General features: G+C 49.0%; 1 gene segment (V, D, J or C); it reads right to left on the reverse strand.

Annotated features, from left to right (window-relative positions):
• Positions 1 to 10,942: 10,942 nt before the first annotated feature.
• LOC119244111 (immunoglobulin lambda variable 5-37-like) lies at positions 10,943 to 11,459 on the reverse strand. The segment is given in 2 exon segments: positions 10,943 to 11,298; positions 11,414 to 11,459. Coding segments are annotated over 2 exon segments (402 nt in total).
• Between the last annotated feature and the right edge of the window lie 2,809 nt (positions 11,460 to 14,268).

Raw genomic sequence — 14,268 nt, forward strand, 5'->3', positions numbered from 1 at the left:
AACTTTTTAGCTAAGGATGATGAGGAAATGAGACACATCCCTGAGTCCAAGGAAATTAGACAAAAAAGATGTCACCAGGGCCTCCCCGGTGGCGCAGTGGTTGAGCGCTGGGTTGCAAAGCTGCCCGCGGCCTCTGCAGCGCCGGTTCGATCCCTGGCTGCTCCCCGGCCACCAGAGGAGGGTCCCACATGGCGCCCAGACCTCTCCTGCCGCCCGCTGCTCCCCTCAGCAGTGTACTTCGGTCCTTCTGCCTGCTCTGCTCCCTGCTCTGGCTCTGGTGAATTCTCTCACCCTCCCGCGATTCTGACTGTACCCAGTGCATGTATAAAGAAAACAAACAAACAAACAAACAAACAAACAAACAAATAAATAAATAAAATGTTAAAAAAAAAAAAAAAAAAAAAAGATGTCACCAAATGTCAGCAGACTGAGGCCTGGTACTGAGCTCAGGGGTGACTGCTCCAGGCCAGGGCAGCAAGGGGAGGTTTTTGTCTCACTTCCCCGTGGGTCTGGAGCACTGTGGAGTGAGGCCATGTAGCCAGTAGTCCTCAGGCTGTAGATGAGCAGGAGCCCCGCATTGGCCGCAGTGTCTTTGGCTCCAGAGAAGCGGCTGGGGACCCCGGGGCCCTGGTGCTTATCTGAGTCTGATTTATAACCCAGGAGAAACCGGGGAGGGCTCCCTGGCTTCTGCTGGAACCACCTCATGTAGTAACCTGCAACAACGGCTCCGCTGCTCAGGGTGCAGGTGAGTCTGACAGATGATCCAGGAGACGCTGAGAGGGAGGGCGGCTGAGTCAGCACAGGCTGGGAGAGGGAACCTGCAGACATAGACATGTAAGTTGAGGGGTAGGACTCAGGGTAAAATTTCCCTGGGATCTGACACAGAAGACAGAGAAGAGCAGGAGACTTCTTCTGTCATGAGGTTTTCCCCACCTGTGCAGTAAGAGAGGATCGCAAGGAGGAGAGGCGTCCAGGCCATGGTGCTCACAGCTCCCTGAGCCCCACATGGGGCTGGGCTGCCCCAGGCCTCCTTTTCTTCCCCACCTTCTGCCACAGGAGGGGCTGTGCATGCAAATGGGGTTCCATCCAGGGACTGCCCATCCCTTCCCTGGGCCCTGGTGCTAGAGCTCAGCTCAGGCCCCACTGAGAAGAGGGGGGTTTGCTTCACCCCTTGGGACAGCCCTGGAGGAAGCACCTGCTGACATCAACAAAGGTCTCTGCTTAGGGGACTGTGCCATGCCACAGAAGGCACAGCTGCTGAGTCCCCAACAGGGAGCCACACAGTCCCTAGGCCCACACTCCCTTGAGAGAGGATTCACAGATCCATTATGTAGGGCACATGGGCAGTCCCACGGCTCCCCCTGCTGGTGAAGGGGCACACACTTCCTGCAGCTCACAGATGCCCCCTCTAACACACATCATGACCTAACTCATATGCACAGTGGCTCCCACATGCTACACATGGTTATGCCCATTTCTCACTCCCACATGGGGTTTTGATCTGTGGGAAGTAAAAACTGTCATGAATAACGACTCAAGGTTTTCACCCCAGAGAAGCTGCAGTAAAGTGGTATTGTGGCGTGTAATCACCAGCTGAGGTCAGAGGTGTGTAAGTGAAAGAAAGAACCAGAGGCAGAGTGCAGAACACAAAAGTTGGGTTTACTGAAACACCCTCCAAGGGAGCAGGGGGCAAGACAGGAGATGTCTGCACTGGAAGAAGGACTTGGGGCTCCATTTTATAACCTGTTTCTGTGGGCATTTTCATGACCTTGTCTCTGCCAGCCGCTGTCTGCTGGGATGTCAGGAGTCAGAGGGCTTTCCTCACAGGCAGTGTCCAGCCAGGTTCTTTTTAATCTCCCTTTTTGTAGCAAAATGAATATCCCACACCGCCACCTACTGGGCAAATATAGAAATAATGTAAAAAAAACTTAGAGGTTCTCTCCTATAAAAAATAATAAGCACTTCCTAGAAAGTATGGTTCCATAACGGAAAAAATAAACAAACATACTAAATTCCTTAGAACAATTAGGAAATGTTATTAAGGAATAATTCCACAGAATGGCATAAGATGCAGATAATTTCACAGGACACTAACAAAACCTCAGAGATCACACTAATCTTTTTTTTTTTTTTAACTTTCTGAGTTTTTTCCCCCTGTACCACTATAAAAAATAAAAGAATAAATTCTTGTGAAATCACCTATAAGGTTATAAGTATGCCTGAGAAATAAGTTACACAGAAACAGATTATTTTAGACCAATAATATTAAATATTGAGGCAAATAGTCTAAAAGACATTTTTCAAAATATTTCAACAACAGATTAATAAATTAATGCACCATCACTGTCAAGGTACAATTTAATAAGGTTAAAAACTAAGCCCCGACTCATGCCCAGCAGGCAGGCTTGGGAGGCCTGAATAGATAAGGGAATGGAGAAGGAGCCTTGGGCACCATAAGACTGACCACCATGACCAGAAAAGCCAGCCCAGCTCCAGGAATGCAGCAGCTGGGCCAGGACTTGTTTCTGTGTCAAGGGCCAGGGCCTGAGACCAGACATCCCAGCAGACAACTGCTGCACTGGAGACCAAAATTAGAAAGCCTGCAACAACAGGGCCTCTCCTGGTGGCTCAGGCTGTTGAGCTCTTTGCTATGAGGCTGTCCGCAGCCTCTGCAGTGCCGGCTCAATCCCATTCGGCCAGCGAGGGTCCCACATGGTGCCACAGGCCTCTCCTGTCTAGCCTGCTGATCCCCTCAGCAGTGTATTTCGTCAGTCTGCCTGCTCTGTTCCCTGCTCTGTCTCTGGTCAATCCTCTCACCGTCCTGCACATCTGGCCTGTACCCTGGTTCTTCTATAAATAAATAAATCGTTAAAAAAATAAAAAAGGAAAGGCTGCAAAAACAGAATATAAAGGAGACCGTCAAAACCTCCTTTGCCTCACCTGCTGCTTCTCTTCACAGTGTATTCAATCAGCCCACCCTCTCTGTCCTCCACTCTGTCTCTGGTGAGTTCTTTTACCTGCCTGCCATGGACCTCACTCGATATTTCTCCACTACAAGCACCATGTATGATTCATTCCAAAGATACATAGACTCATAAAGAGGGAGACTCAGCACAATGCCCACACAGGTTCCTCACCAAGGAGAAAGAAAAATGCAAATATTCTCCTAGAACCTTCGCCTGACACCAGAATCCCGTCACCAGTACAGTGAGTAAAGAGGGAACAGAGAACAGGGCTCCAGACCTTGGAGGAGATGCCCTCAGAGGTGTGACCATGTCCCGACAGCGACCCACATCTCTCTCATCCCGACGTCCCTCACAGATGGGAGCAGGGACCCTTCATGCTCTTCATCCCACCTACTCTCCCTCCAGTCTCTCTGAGGATCAGACTCAATCCCCTCCGTCCTGGAGTTAGGGGAGGCCCGTGGCACTGTGAACTTCTCATGTGGCTCATTTTGACATCTGGGCTTTGTGGGAAGGAGCTGCCAGGCCCTGAAAACACTGAGCTCAGGGCAGCAGCTAAGCCCCAGGTGCTGGGTCACAGCTGGGGTTTCAAACCTGGGCTTCACTCAGCCCCACACTGCCCCCTGCTGGCCCTGCTGCACTAGGCACCTTGTCTGAAATTGAGTGCTTGCCATGAGACAGGCAGCCCTGCCCAAGCATTGTCTTTTCCACTGGCCCCTTCTCACAAATTGTTGGGGGAGGGAGGCAGAAGGAGAGAGAGGATGCCCTGCCTGGGCCTGCACTAGGCTACACCTCCTCCTCCCTCCCCTCAGCCCTGGCTCCATACAGAGGCAACCTCAGTGGCCAGGTTCCCTGACACTCCTTCACTAGTTTACATTGTGGAGGGTGGGCCCTGAAAACTGTCCTGAGGAAGAATTGGTCCTGCTTCCAGCTCAGCAGAACGACAGAGGACAGAGACAGCACAGTCTTGTTGTTGGGGAAGCAGGAAGAGCTCCTCCTCTCTCACCCCACTTTCCACCAAGGCCCTTTCATGCCCACCCCCTGTCTGGTTCACCCCTGGTGGGCTGTGTGAGTCCTTAGCAGTACAGGGAGAAGATATTGACAGAGGCTGTTCTTCATCCTTGGCTGCTCCAGACCCACCTGTCACCAACGCTGCCCAGGGGACTGGAAATCTGGGAACTAAGTGTTGGGTTCCCATGAAGGGGGCAGGATGTGAGGATGGAGCTGAGACTTCTTGGGAGGGAGAAATGAAGGGGGTGCCCTGCAGGAGCCTGGGCCAGGACAGCAGCAGAGACGAAGCAGAGGCCCAGACTGAGCCTCAGCACCAGCTTCAGGGATTCCTGCTCTTGGCAGAAGAGAAAGGAGTTTGTGTCTCACTTCCCCACAGGCCTGGAGCTTGTGTGACCACTCAGACTGCTGTCCCAACTGAGCAGTGATAATCAGCCTCGTCCTCAGGCTGGAGCCCCGTGATGGTCAGGGTTGCTGAGCTGCCAGACCTGGAGCCCGAAGATCCATCAGGGACCCCTGAGAATCCTCCCTTATCCTGATAGATCAGGCTTTTGGGGGCTGTTCCTGTTTTCTGTTGGAACCATCCCACACCATAACCCCCAATGTTGGAGCTGATTCCAGTGCAGGACATGGTGACCCTCTGGCCCAGGTTCCCAGACACTGATAGTGGCTGATTCAGCAGAGACTGGGCCCAGGATCCTGGAAGAAGGCCAGAGAGATGATGGTGATCTGGGTTCTAGAGACAAGAGGATTTACCAGGGACTCATGCATCTTCGAGGGCCCATCCCCTGGTCCCAAACTCAGGCATCTGTGCAGTGAGAGAAGAGGACAAGGAAGAGAGGCGTCCAGGCCATGGTGCTCACAGCCCCTGAACCCCACATGGGGCTGGGCTGCCCCAGGCTTCCTTTTGTTCCTCAAACTGTGCCACAGGAGGGGCTGTACATGGAAATGGGGTTCCATCCAGGGACAGCCCAGGTCTTTCTTGAGCCCTACTGCTGGAGGTAAGATCACACATCACACCGAGGAGGATAGTTTGCTTCACCCCTTTGGAGAACCCTGGGAGGAAGCACTTGCTGAGACCTCACAAAGACCCCTTCTCAGGAAACTGGGCCAAGTCAGGAGCCCTTTTCCTGAATCCCCATCTGGGAGCACAGGAACCAGCCCCCAGGCTCAGGCTCTTGTGAGTGACAGGTCCTCACTGATTCATTTGTGGGGCCCACAGCACCCCCCACAGCGCCCTCTGCTGCTCTCACGTCAACACTCCTCTTGTGCAAAATCCCTGAAAGGCCAACTGGTGTCAGCCACTATCAGGTCCTCACTCTAGTCAGCAGCATGGTCTGAGTCCTAGATATTGCTATTCAGTTTTAATTAACGACCTTATGCTTTGATTGTACAGAGTAGTCCATATAAATACATACATACTACTTAAGACGCTGGTGACTCCAGAACACGTTGATACTCATAATCCAATAATACTCATAAGTCACTAGTCATGTTTTTTGGATGAGGGGAGAGTTAAGCAAGTATGGAGGATTCCAGGAAGTCACAAAGGAAGTGGTACAAAGGGGGTATTTTACAGAGAAGCGAATTTATGGACTTATGAAAGGATTTATTCACTTAATAAAAATGAGTAGATTTGGTAGGCGAAACTTTACCAGAAAGTAATGTATTACACTTTATTTTAAAAAGAGTTCCTTCTCTTTCTATGTTGTACTTTTCTGCATATTTCTGTCAATATGAATTGTGTTCTAGGGATCATGTAAATGGTGTACACTGTAAAAATTTCTTACCACGTTTTCTTTCTTTTCTTTCCCCCTGAAATCGATGGAACCCAGAGGAATCCTCACCCACTGTACTTCTCTCTAGTCTTTCCTGCTTCAGAGCACTGAGATTTACACCTGTCTCTCCATCTCCACTCAAGGTCACAACTTCTGCTCATATCCTCCAGGATAAACTCTGACCCACAAACTCTAATGTTTATCAAGCAGGAATCTTAATCTTAGCCTCCGATCCTCCCCTTTCCTGCACTTCTGATTCACAGGAGCTCAGGCTTTCATTCAGCTACATGTGCCGAGAGGCTCCTTCATCCAGGCTGTCCCAGGTGTGTAGGTGGCGCCTTGTCCACACAGGGAACATCGGAGCTCCCGGTGCTGGAGGCAATTGGACCCGGTGGAGGGGATGCTCCTACCACAGCGCAGCTGGGAAGCCAGGTCCCCAGTGAGCAGCATCTCCTCAGGCTACACATGTCCTGCCTGTCCCCGGTTCCTGCCAGAGGAATCCTCATCACTGCCCACCCGCCATGCAGCGCCCTCCTGCGGCCTTGCCAGCCTTCGACTCTCAGTTTCCCTCTTTCCATCAGTCAGAGGCACGTTTCACATGTGTGTGCCTGGTAACACACCATCTCCACTAACGCTCCCCGGAGACTCAACCCTCAGCATCAAGATTCAGTAAAATCTTTGGACTCTCACCCAAGGTGGCCTGGGCCCAGCCGTGCTGTCTGACCAGTCTCCTGCCTCTGTTCTCCCTACTGCTGCCTGCAGAACAGCACCCGCAGGCCCACGTGGAAAGAGGCTTTTTAACAAAGATCACGGGGTCATCTCTCTTTATTCTTCTGATCCTCTTGTCCCACATCCCCACTGTTTTCCTCAGGTGACCTTCACAATCCTGGTCCACAGCAGGACCCTGAGGGGGTCTCCGTGACGCCTGTGGAGGGTTGTGCGCGGCCCTCTGGGAGGCACATCTAGTCCTGGAAGCGGGACTAGGGCCACCACTGAGCCCACTACAGCTGCCCCCCAGCCCTGTTCAGGCCCAGGACCTTCATCCAGCCAGTCCCAGGAGCTGTTCCTCAAGGTCCTGGGGGGAATTTGTAACTGGGGAAGTGAGGCACTATGAGTGGGAGGAAACTGTCCTCTCCCAGCCTAGTCCCTGAGTTGACTCCAGGAATACCCCATCCTGCAGAGTTCTGCTCCACTACTTCACCTCCCTGGCCAGAGATCAAACTCATGCTGCAGTGGCTGCGGATAGCTTCATAGTTTTGCATCTTAACCCTTTGTGCCGCCAGGGAGGCCCCAGAGCTTTTTCTTATATTCTGAGTTTTGAAGCTTTCTCTGAGGTTTAGGAAACTTTTTTTTTTTTGAAAAGTTACAAACATAGTAAAAGAAAAATTGCATAGCCACCTTACTCACATTTCCCCAAGTACACATGGAGTTCCTCTCTCAGTCCCTCACACATATGCTCACATTTCATCTTTATAGACAAAGGCACAATTATGATTAGCATTTTTCTAAAGGACTTGAAAATAAATGGTAAACATGTGACTCTTCCACACTCACACTTCAATGTGCATTTTCCCCCAACATCAGCACTAACCTACAGAGCCACCTGATAAACATTCAAACCAGGAAATAAACAACAGGATCCAATCTGTATACTCTAATTTTGCCAACTGTTCTTACAATGTCAGTTTCTTCTCTTTGTTTTTCTTTTTAAGAATCTGCAGTCTGCGGGCCTCCCCGGTGGCACAGCGAGATGAGCGCCACACTGTGAAGCTGTCTGCAGCCTCTGCAGCGCGGGTTCAATTCCCGGGCAACCAGGGAAAAACCCACATGGCACAACAGACCTCTCCTGTTTTGCCCCCTGCTCCCCTCAGCAGTGTATTTTGGTCATTCTGCCTGTTCTGTTCCCTGCTCTGTCTCTGGTGAATTCTCTCACCCTCCCATGCTTCTGGCCTGTACCCCAGCTCTTGTATAAATAAATAAACCTTAAAAAAAAAAAAAAGAATCTGCAGTCTGGGCCTCCCTGGTGGTGCAAATGGTTAAGCACAGCACTTTGAAGCAATCCGCAGCCAGCCAGGGAGCAATCCACATGGCGCAGCAGACTTCTCCTCTCTCACCCACTGTTCCCCTCAGCAGTGGATTTCAGTAGATCCACCTTTCCTGCTCCTAACTGTCTCTGGTGAATCCTTCTCACCCTCTTCTGCACCTCTGGACTACACGCCAGTTCTTGTATATATAAATAAGGAAAAATAAAATCTTTTTAAAAATGCTTCTGGAAGTGGAGATAAATGGGAACAGAACAAGAATGAACAGAGCCAGGACAAGCAACTTGTGGTTACAGGGTCCAGTGGCATTTTCAACGTTCTAGAAGTCCTAGAGTATACACAATTTATTCCGAACAACATGTATAAGGGATTGAGAAAGCAAGAGAAGATAATGAAGTTTCTAGGAAGGCAAACATCCTTTTCTGAAACATCTTCCAGAGCTTTCCATTACATAAGTTTCCATAACCTTAACTATCCTAAAGCATTTTTTCTACATTCTTGAGTTACCAAAACTTGGTCCTCCTGGAGAGACGGCTTTCTCCAAATAGTTATTTCTTTGCTCTTTCCCCATCTATTCAGGGTAACATGGTGAATTCTCTGTCCCCATCATCCCTTCCAGACCAGCACTATCTTCTCTTCCATAATATAATATTCCTTTGAGTTTACATGTGACTAGAGCCTCAGTCAACTCCCTTCACTATGCCGGCACCGCCCTAATTACAGTCCTGATTCCCTAAAGACCCTGCACCCACCCGCCTTCCTTTCCTCTCCAGGACCAGCCTTCGTGCACATCCGGATGCAACACATTTCCAGGCTCGGAGCTAAGCTTTTTTATTGCTAACTCTGCATTCTCAGGCCATCCATACTATTAGGCACAAAACAAATAATATGTTCTGAATAAATATATGTCAGAGTGAATAAATAAATGTCAGGAAACAATAGATCCTCAATAATCATTAGTTTCCCATTCTACTACTTCTTACGGTTTTGCAATCAAAGTAGAATTGAATATTTATACCACAGATATAAACTATTCTTAAGCTATGATTAAAGGTTCCCTAACAACATATTTATATATGGGTACAAAGGTGTAACTATGATCTTTACCAGTAATATTGACATTTGTAAAGAACAGAGCATCTTCAGTTTTCATCTGGCAAGTGCATGATGATTTAGGCACATTTCATTTTTTTTGTTTTTTTTTTTAAAGATTTATTTATTTATGCATACAAGCACTGGGGTCCAGGCCAGAGGTATGGAGGGTGAGAGGATTCACCAGAGATAGAGTGGGAAACAGAACAGGCAGATTGACCAAAGTACACAGCTGAGGGAGCAGCAGGAGAGTCAGGAGAGGTCTGCTGCACCATGTGGGCAACTGCTCCCTGAACGGTCAGGGAATCGAACTTGAGTTGGAGAGGCTGCAGACAGCTTCATAGGTTGCATCTCAACCCCTTGTGCCACCAGGGAGGTCCCTGCAGGCCCATTTGGACTCAAGAGATAAATAGCATTGAAAAATATCATATCATCATTATTCTTGGAAAGATTCTGGTTACTCAATATCAGATTGCATTTTCCTTATATTGCTGTAGGTTATAACTCCAAACTAAGACAAGTGGGAGGAATGAAATTAAACAGGAGCTCTCCCCCGTGCTAATAAATGTAATGGAGGAAACTGGCTCCTATAACAGAAAATGTGTGATATGGGGGCATGGAAGAAGTACAACGTAAAAATGCCCTTGAAAGCAAAGACATTTCGTTGTTCTTCTGGAATAACAGGACTAAAATTACAAATAGGAGCAATGGTGAAAATTTAAATTGTACGTATGGTACCGTCTTAAAAAACTCTTGCAACTATTACAAGTCCAGAAATTACAGTTCAAAATATTACAATTGCTTCATTGTGAACATGAAGGGATGTGAAAAGGGCAAGGAAAGCAAGTTGGTCTGTTATGTCAAATGACTAGAAAAGTCCTATCATTCGCTTAACTCATAAATAATAACGATTACTGTCCAAGAAGCAGCTAGAATAGAAAGAGAATATTACAATTTATCACTTAAAAATGATGTTTAGTTTTGGATTAGCTGTGTCAATCCGTGTGTAAGAGACAGGGCAGTGGAGATGTTATCAGTTCATAATGAGAGGCTCTCACAGATACACTTGGCACATGATCATCTGATACATGAAGGAATTAAAATTAGTTATTACCTTTTCACTCATTACATAGTTGGTGACCATCTGCTTTGCTATTTTAATTGCATGATCAAAATCACCAGAACTACCAAAAATTTAAAAGTATACCTTGGTTCAATTTAAAAAATATTTAAATCAGAAGCCAGAAGATGCTCTTCAGGGGCCATTTCCAAATACCCCTCCCAGTAGCAGGAGGGGGAGGACCCCAGTCTGAGGGAGGATGTCCCCAGAGCTGCTTCCTGAAACCGACCTGGGAACACATGTCACAAGTGTGGGGACACAGTTCCCAAAAATCTGATGTCTTTCTGCTTTGGTGGAAGGATCTTCATTTGCATTTCCAAACCCCAGCCTGAGCCTCAGGTCCCTGAGTGTAGAAGAGGGTGACTACACTGAGTGTAGAAGCAGCTGCCTCTGTGGTCAGGGAGCCTGATACCGGGTGTCCCAGAACACACGGGGAGTCACACACAGTCACACGTCACTGTGGAGACACCCCATTGCTCAGCAACCCTGGCACCACACAGACACAGCTCGCCATGGGGTAGGCAGTTCCACAGGACAGGCTAGAGGCCTCTGATGTGGAGGGATGCTCCTGTGTCTTGCAGCTGAGCCCTGGTGACAGATTCCGGGCAGCTGCACCCCACACGGGCCAGCAGCTCTCAGGACACCCTCACCTCTGAGCCTGGCCTAGACCTGGGCCACCAGGGTGGGATCCACCTCCTGCTTCCTGCTCCATCAACTCCCTGGTGGGAAACACAGCCGAAGTCTGACTTGTATCTGTATAGACCCGGCCAATGTGGGAAGAAATGAGCTTTTTAGAGAAGGATAATGGGATGCTGAGACACATCCCTATGTCCAAGGAAATTAGACAAAAAAGATGTCACCAAATGTCAGCAGACTGAGGCCTGGTACTGAGCTCAGGGGTGACCGCTCCAGGCCAGGGCAGCAAGGGAGGTTTTTGTCTCACTTTCCTGTGGGTCTGGAGCACTGTGGAGTCTTTGAGTTACCATCCCATGCAGCACAGTAGTAGTCGGCCTCGTCCTCAGGCTGCGGTCCCGAGATGAGCAGGAGCCCCGCATTGGCCACAGTGTCTTTGCCTCCAAAGAAGCGCCTGGGGACCCCGGGACCCTGGCCCTTATCCGTATCTGATTTATAGTACAGGAGGTACCGGGGAGGGCTCCCTGGCTTCTGCTGGTGCCAGTCTATGTAGTAACCTGCAACATCAGCTCCACTGCTCAGGGTGCAGGTGAGTCTGACAGATGATCCAGGAGAGGCAGAGAGGGAGGGCTGCTGAGTCAGCACAGGCTGGGAGAGGGAACCTGCAGACACAGACATGTAAGTTGAGGGGTAGAACTCAGGGTAAAATTTCCCTGGGAACAGACACAGAAGACAGAGAACAGCAGGAGACTGGCTCTGTCAGGAGGTTTTCCCCACCTGTGCAGTGAGAGAGGATCACAAGGAGGAGAGGCTTCCAGGCCATGGTGCTCACAGCCCCTGAGCCCCACATGGGGCTGGATTGCCCCAGGCCTCCTTTTCTTCTCCACCCTCTGCCACAGGAGGGGCTGTGCATGCAAATGGGGCTCCATCCAGAGACTACTCATCCCCTCCCTGAGCCCTGGTCCTGGAGCTCAGCTCAGGCCCCACACTGAGAAGAGGGGGTTTTTCTTCACCCCTTAGGACAGCCCTGGAGGAAACACCTGCTGACATCAACAAAGGTTCCTGCTTAGGGACTGTGAAAGACCACAGAGGACAAGCTGCTAAGTCCCCAGTAGGGAGCCCCCAGAAGCACCTAGTCCCAGGCTCCCTTGAGAGAGGACTCATAGATCAAATGTTTAGGTCCCATGGGGCAGTTCCACAGCTCCCCCTGCTGGTGAAGGGGCACACACTTCCTGCTGCTCACAGATGGCCCCTCTACTCACACATCATGACCTAACTCATATGCACTGTGGCTCCCAGGGTGCCACACATAATTATGCTAATTTCTCACTCCCACATGGGGTTTTGATCTGTGGGAGGTAAAAACTGTCCTGAATAACAACTTAAGTTTTTCACTCCAGAGAACATGCAGTTAAGATGGTATTGTGTGGGCCTCCCCTGGTGGAGCAGTGGTTGAGCGCTGGGCTGCGAAGCTGCCTGCAGCCTCTGCAGCACCAGTTCAATCCCCGGCCTCCGGTTGAGGGTCCCACATGGCATATAGACCTCTCCTGCCGCCCACTGCTCCCCTCAGCAGTGTATTTCATCAGTCTGCCTGTTCTGTTCCCCGGTTTGGCTCTGGTGAATCCTCTCACCCTCCCCCGCTTCTGACTGTACCCAGTGCTTGTATAAATAAATAAATAAATCTTAAAAAAAAAAAAAAGATGGTATTGTGGCCTGTAATCCCGGCTGCGGTGTGAGGTGCGTGAGTGAAAGAATTCAACAGAGGCAGAGTGGAGAACAGTAGTTGGATTTATTGAAATACCCTGCAAGGGAGCAGGGGGCAAGACAGGAGATGTCTGCACTGGAAGAAGGATTTGGGGCTCCATTTTATAACTCGTTTCTGTGGGCTTTTTCAAGACCTGGTCTCTGCCAGCCACTGTCTGCTGGGATATCAGGTGTCACAGGGCTTTCCTCGCAGGGGTGTCCTGCTGGGTTCTTTTTGCCCTGTTTCCGTATTTCCCATAATTCTCCAGAGCCCCCATTGGTCATGTGGCCCCGTGGCCAGGTGCCCGTGGTCACTGTATCAGTTTCCCTTTCTCATCCATTGTGATGAGAAAGACTAAGGTCTTAGTCTTAGGGCGGAGACGAAGTATTAACGCTAGTAAATGATGCCCCAACAGCTATCACTTCATTAGTATATATTTAAGCGATGTAATGGATAATTTTGCATATATCATGTATTAAAAAAGAGGAATGTCCAACTACTGCTATACAAATTTGTCTTTCAAGCTCCCTTTTTGTAGCAAAATAACATGCCCCACACCGCCACCTACTGGGCAAATGTGGAAATTATGAAAAAATAGAGGCTCTCTACTATTAAAAAAAAAATGCTCTTTCCTAGAAACTATGATTTTATGGGGGGAAAAAATGAACAAACATACCAATTTCTTTAAACAATTAGGAAATGTTATTAAGGAACAATTCCACAGCATGGCATAAGGTGCAGATAATTTCACAGGACACTAACAAAACTTCTGCAGTCACACTGAACTATTTTTCTTTTTTTTTTTACTTAGTGGGTTTTTTACCTGCACCATTCCAAAAATTAAAAGTCCAAAATTCTTGGGAAAGCACTTATACAGTCATAAGTATGCGTGGCAAATAAGTTACACGGAGACATATTATTTTAGACCAATAATATTAAATATTGAGGCAAATGGTCTGAAAGACATTTTTAATAAGATTTCAACAACAGATCAATAAATTAATGCATCATCACTGTCAAGGTACAATTTAATAAGGCTAAAAACTAAGCCCCCACCCATGCCCAGCAGGCAGGCTTGTGAGGCCTGAATAGATAAGGGCATGGAGAAGCTGCCTTGGGTGCCATAAGACTGACCACCATGACCAGAAAAGCCAGCCCAGCTCCAGGAATGCAGCAGCTGGCCCAGGACTTGTTTCTGTGTCAAAGGCCAGGGTCCGAGACCAGACATCCTAGCAGAAAACTGCTGCAAACTGGCACCCTGAGTTAGAAAGCCTGCAAAAACAGAATATAAAGGACACCCTTAATTCTCCTTTGGCTGCAGACCTCTCCCATCTCACCCGCTGCTTCTCTTCACAGTGTATTTCAATGAGTCCACCTTCTCTGTCCTCCACTCAGTCTCTGGTGAGTTCTTTCACCCACCTGCCATGGACCTCACTCGATAATTCCCCCACTACAAGCACCATGTGTGATTCATTCCAATGATACATAGACTCATAAAGAGGGAGACTCAGCACAATGACACACACAGGTTCCTCACCAAGGAGTAAGAAATCCATATATTCTCCTAGAACCTTCGCCTGACACCAGATTCAAGTCACCTGTGCATTGAGCAAAGAGGGAGCCGAGAACTGGGCTTCAGCCCTTGGTGGAGATGCCCAAGGTTTGACCATGTCCTGACTGGGACCCACATCTCTCTCATCCCGTCCCTCACAGATGGGAGCAGGGACCCTTCATGCTCTTCATTCCCACCTACTCTCCCTCCAGCCTCTCTGAGGATCAGACTCAATCCCCTCTGCCCTGGAGTTAGGGGAGGCCGTGGCACTGGTGAACTTCTCATGTGGCTCATTTTGACATTTGGGCTTTGTAGGAAGGAGCTGCCAGGCCCTGG

This window comes from Talpa occidentalis, unplaced genomic scaffold, assembly GCF_014898055.3.
Source record: "Talpa occidentalis isolate TD23 unplaced genomic scaffold, MPIMG_talOcc4v2.1 talOcc4.14, whole genome shotgun sequence".
Taxonomy (NCBI): domain Eukaryota; kingdom Metazoa; phylum Chordata; class Mammalia; order Eulipotyphla; family Talpidae; genus Talpa; species Talpa occidentalis.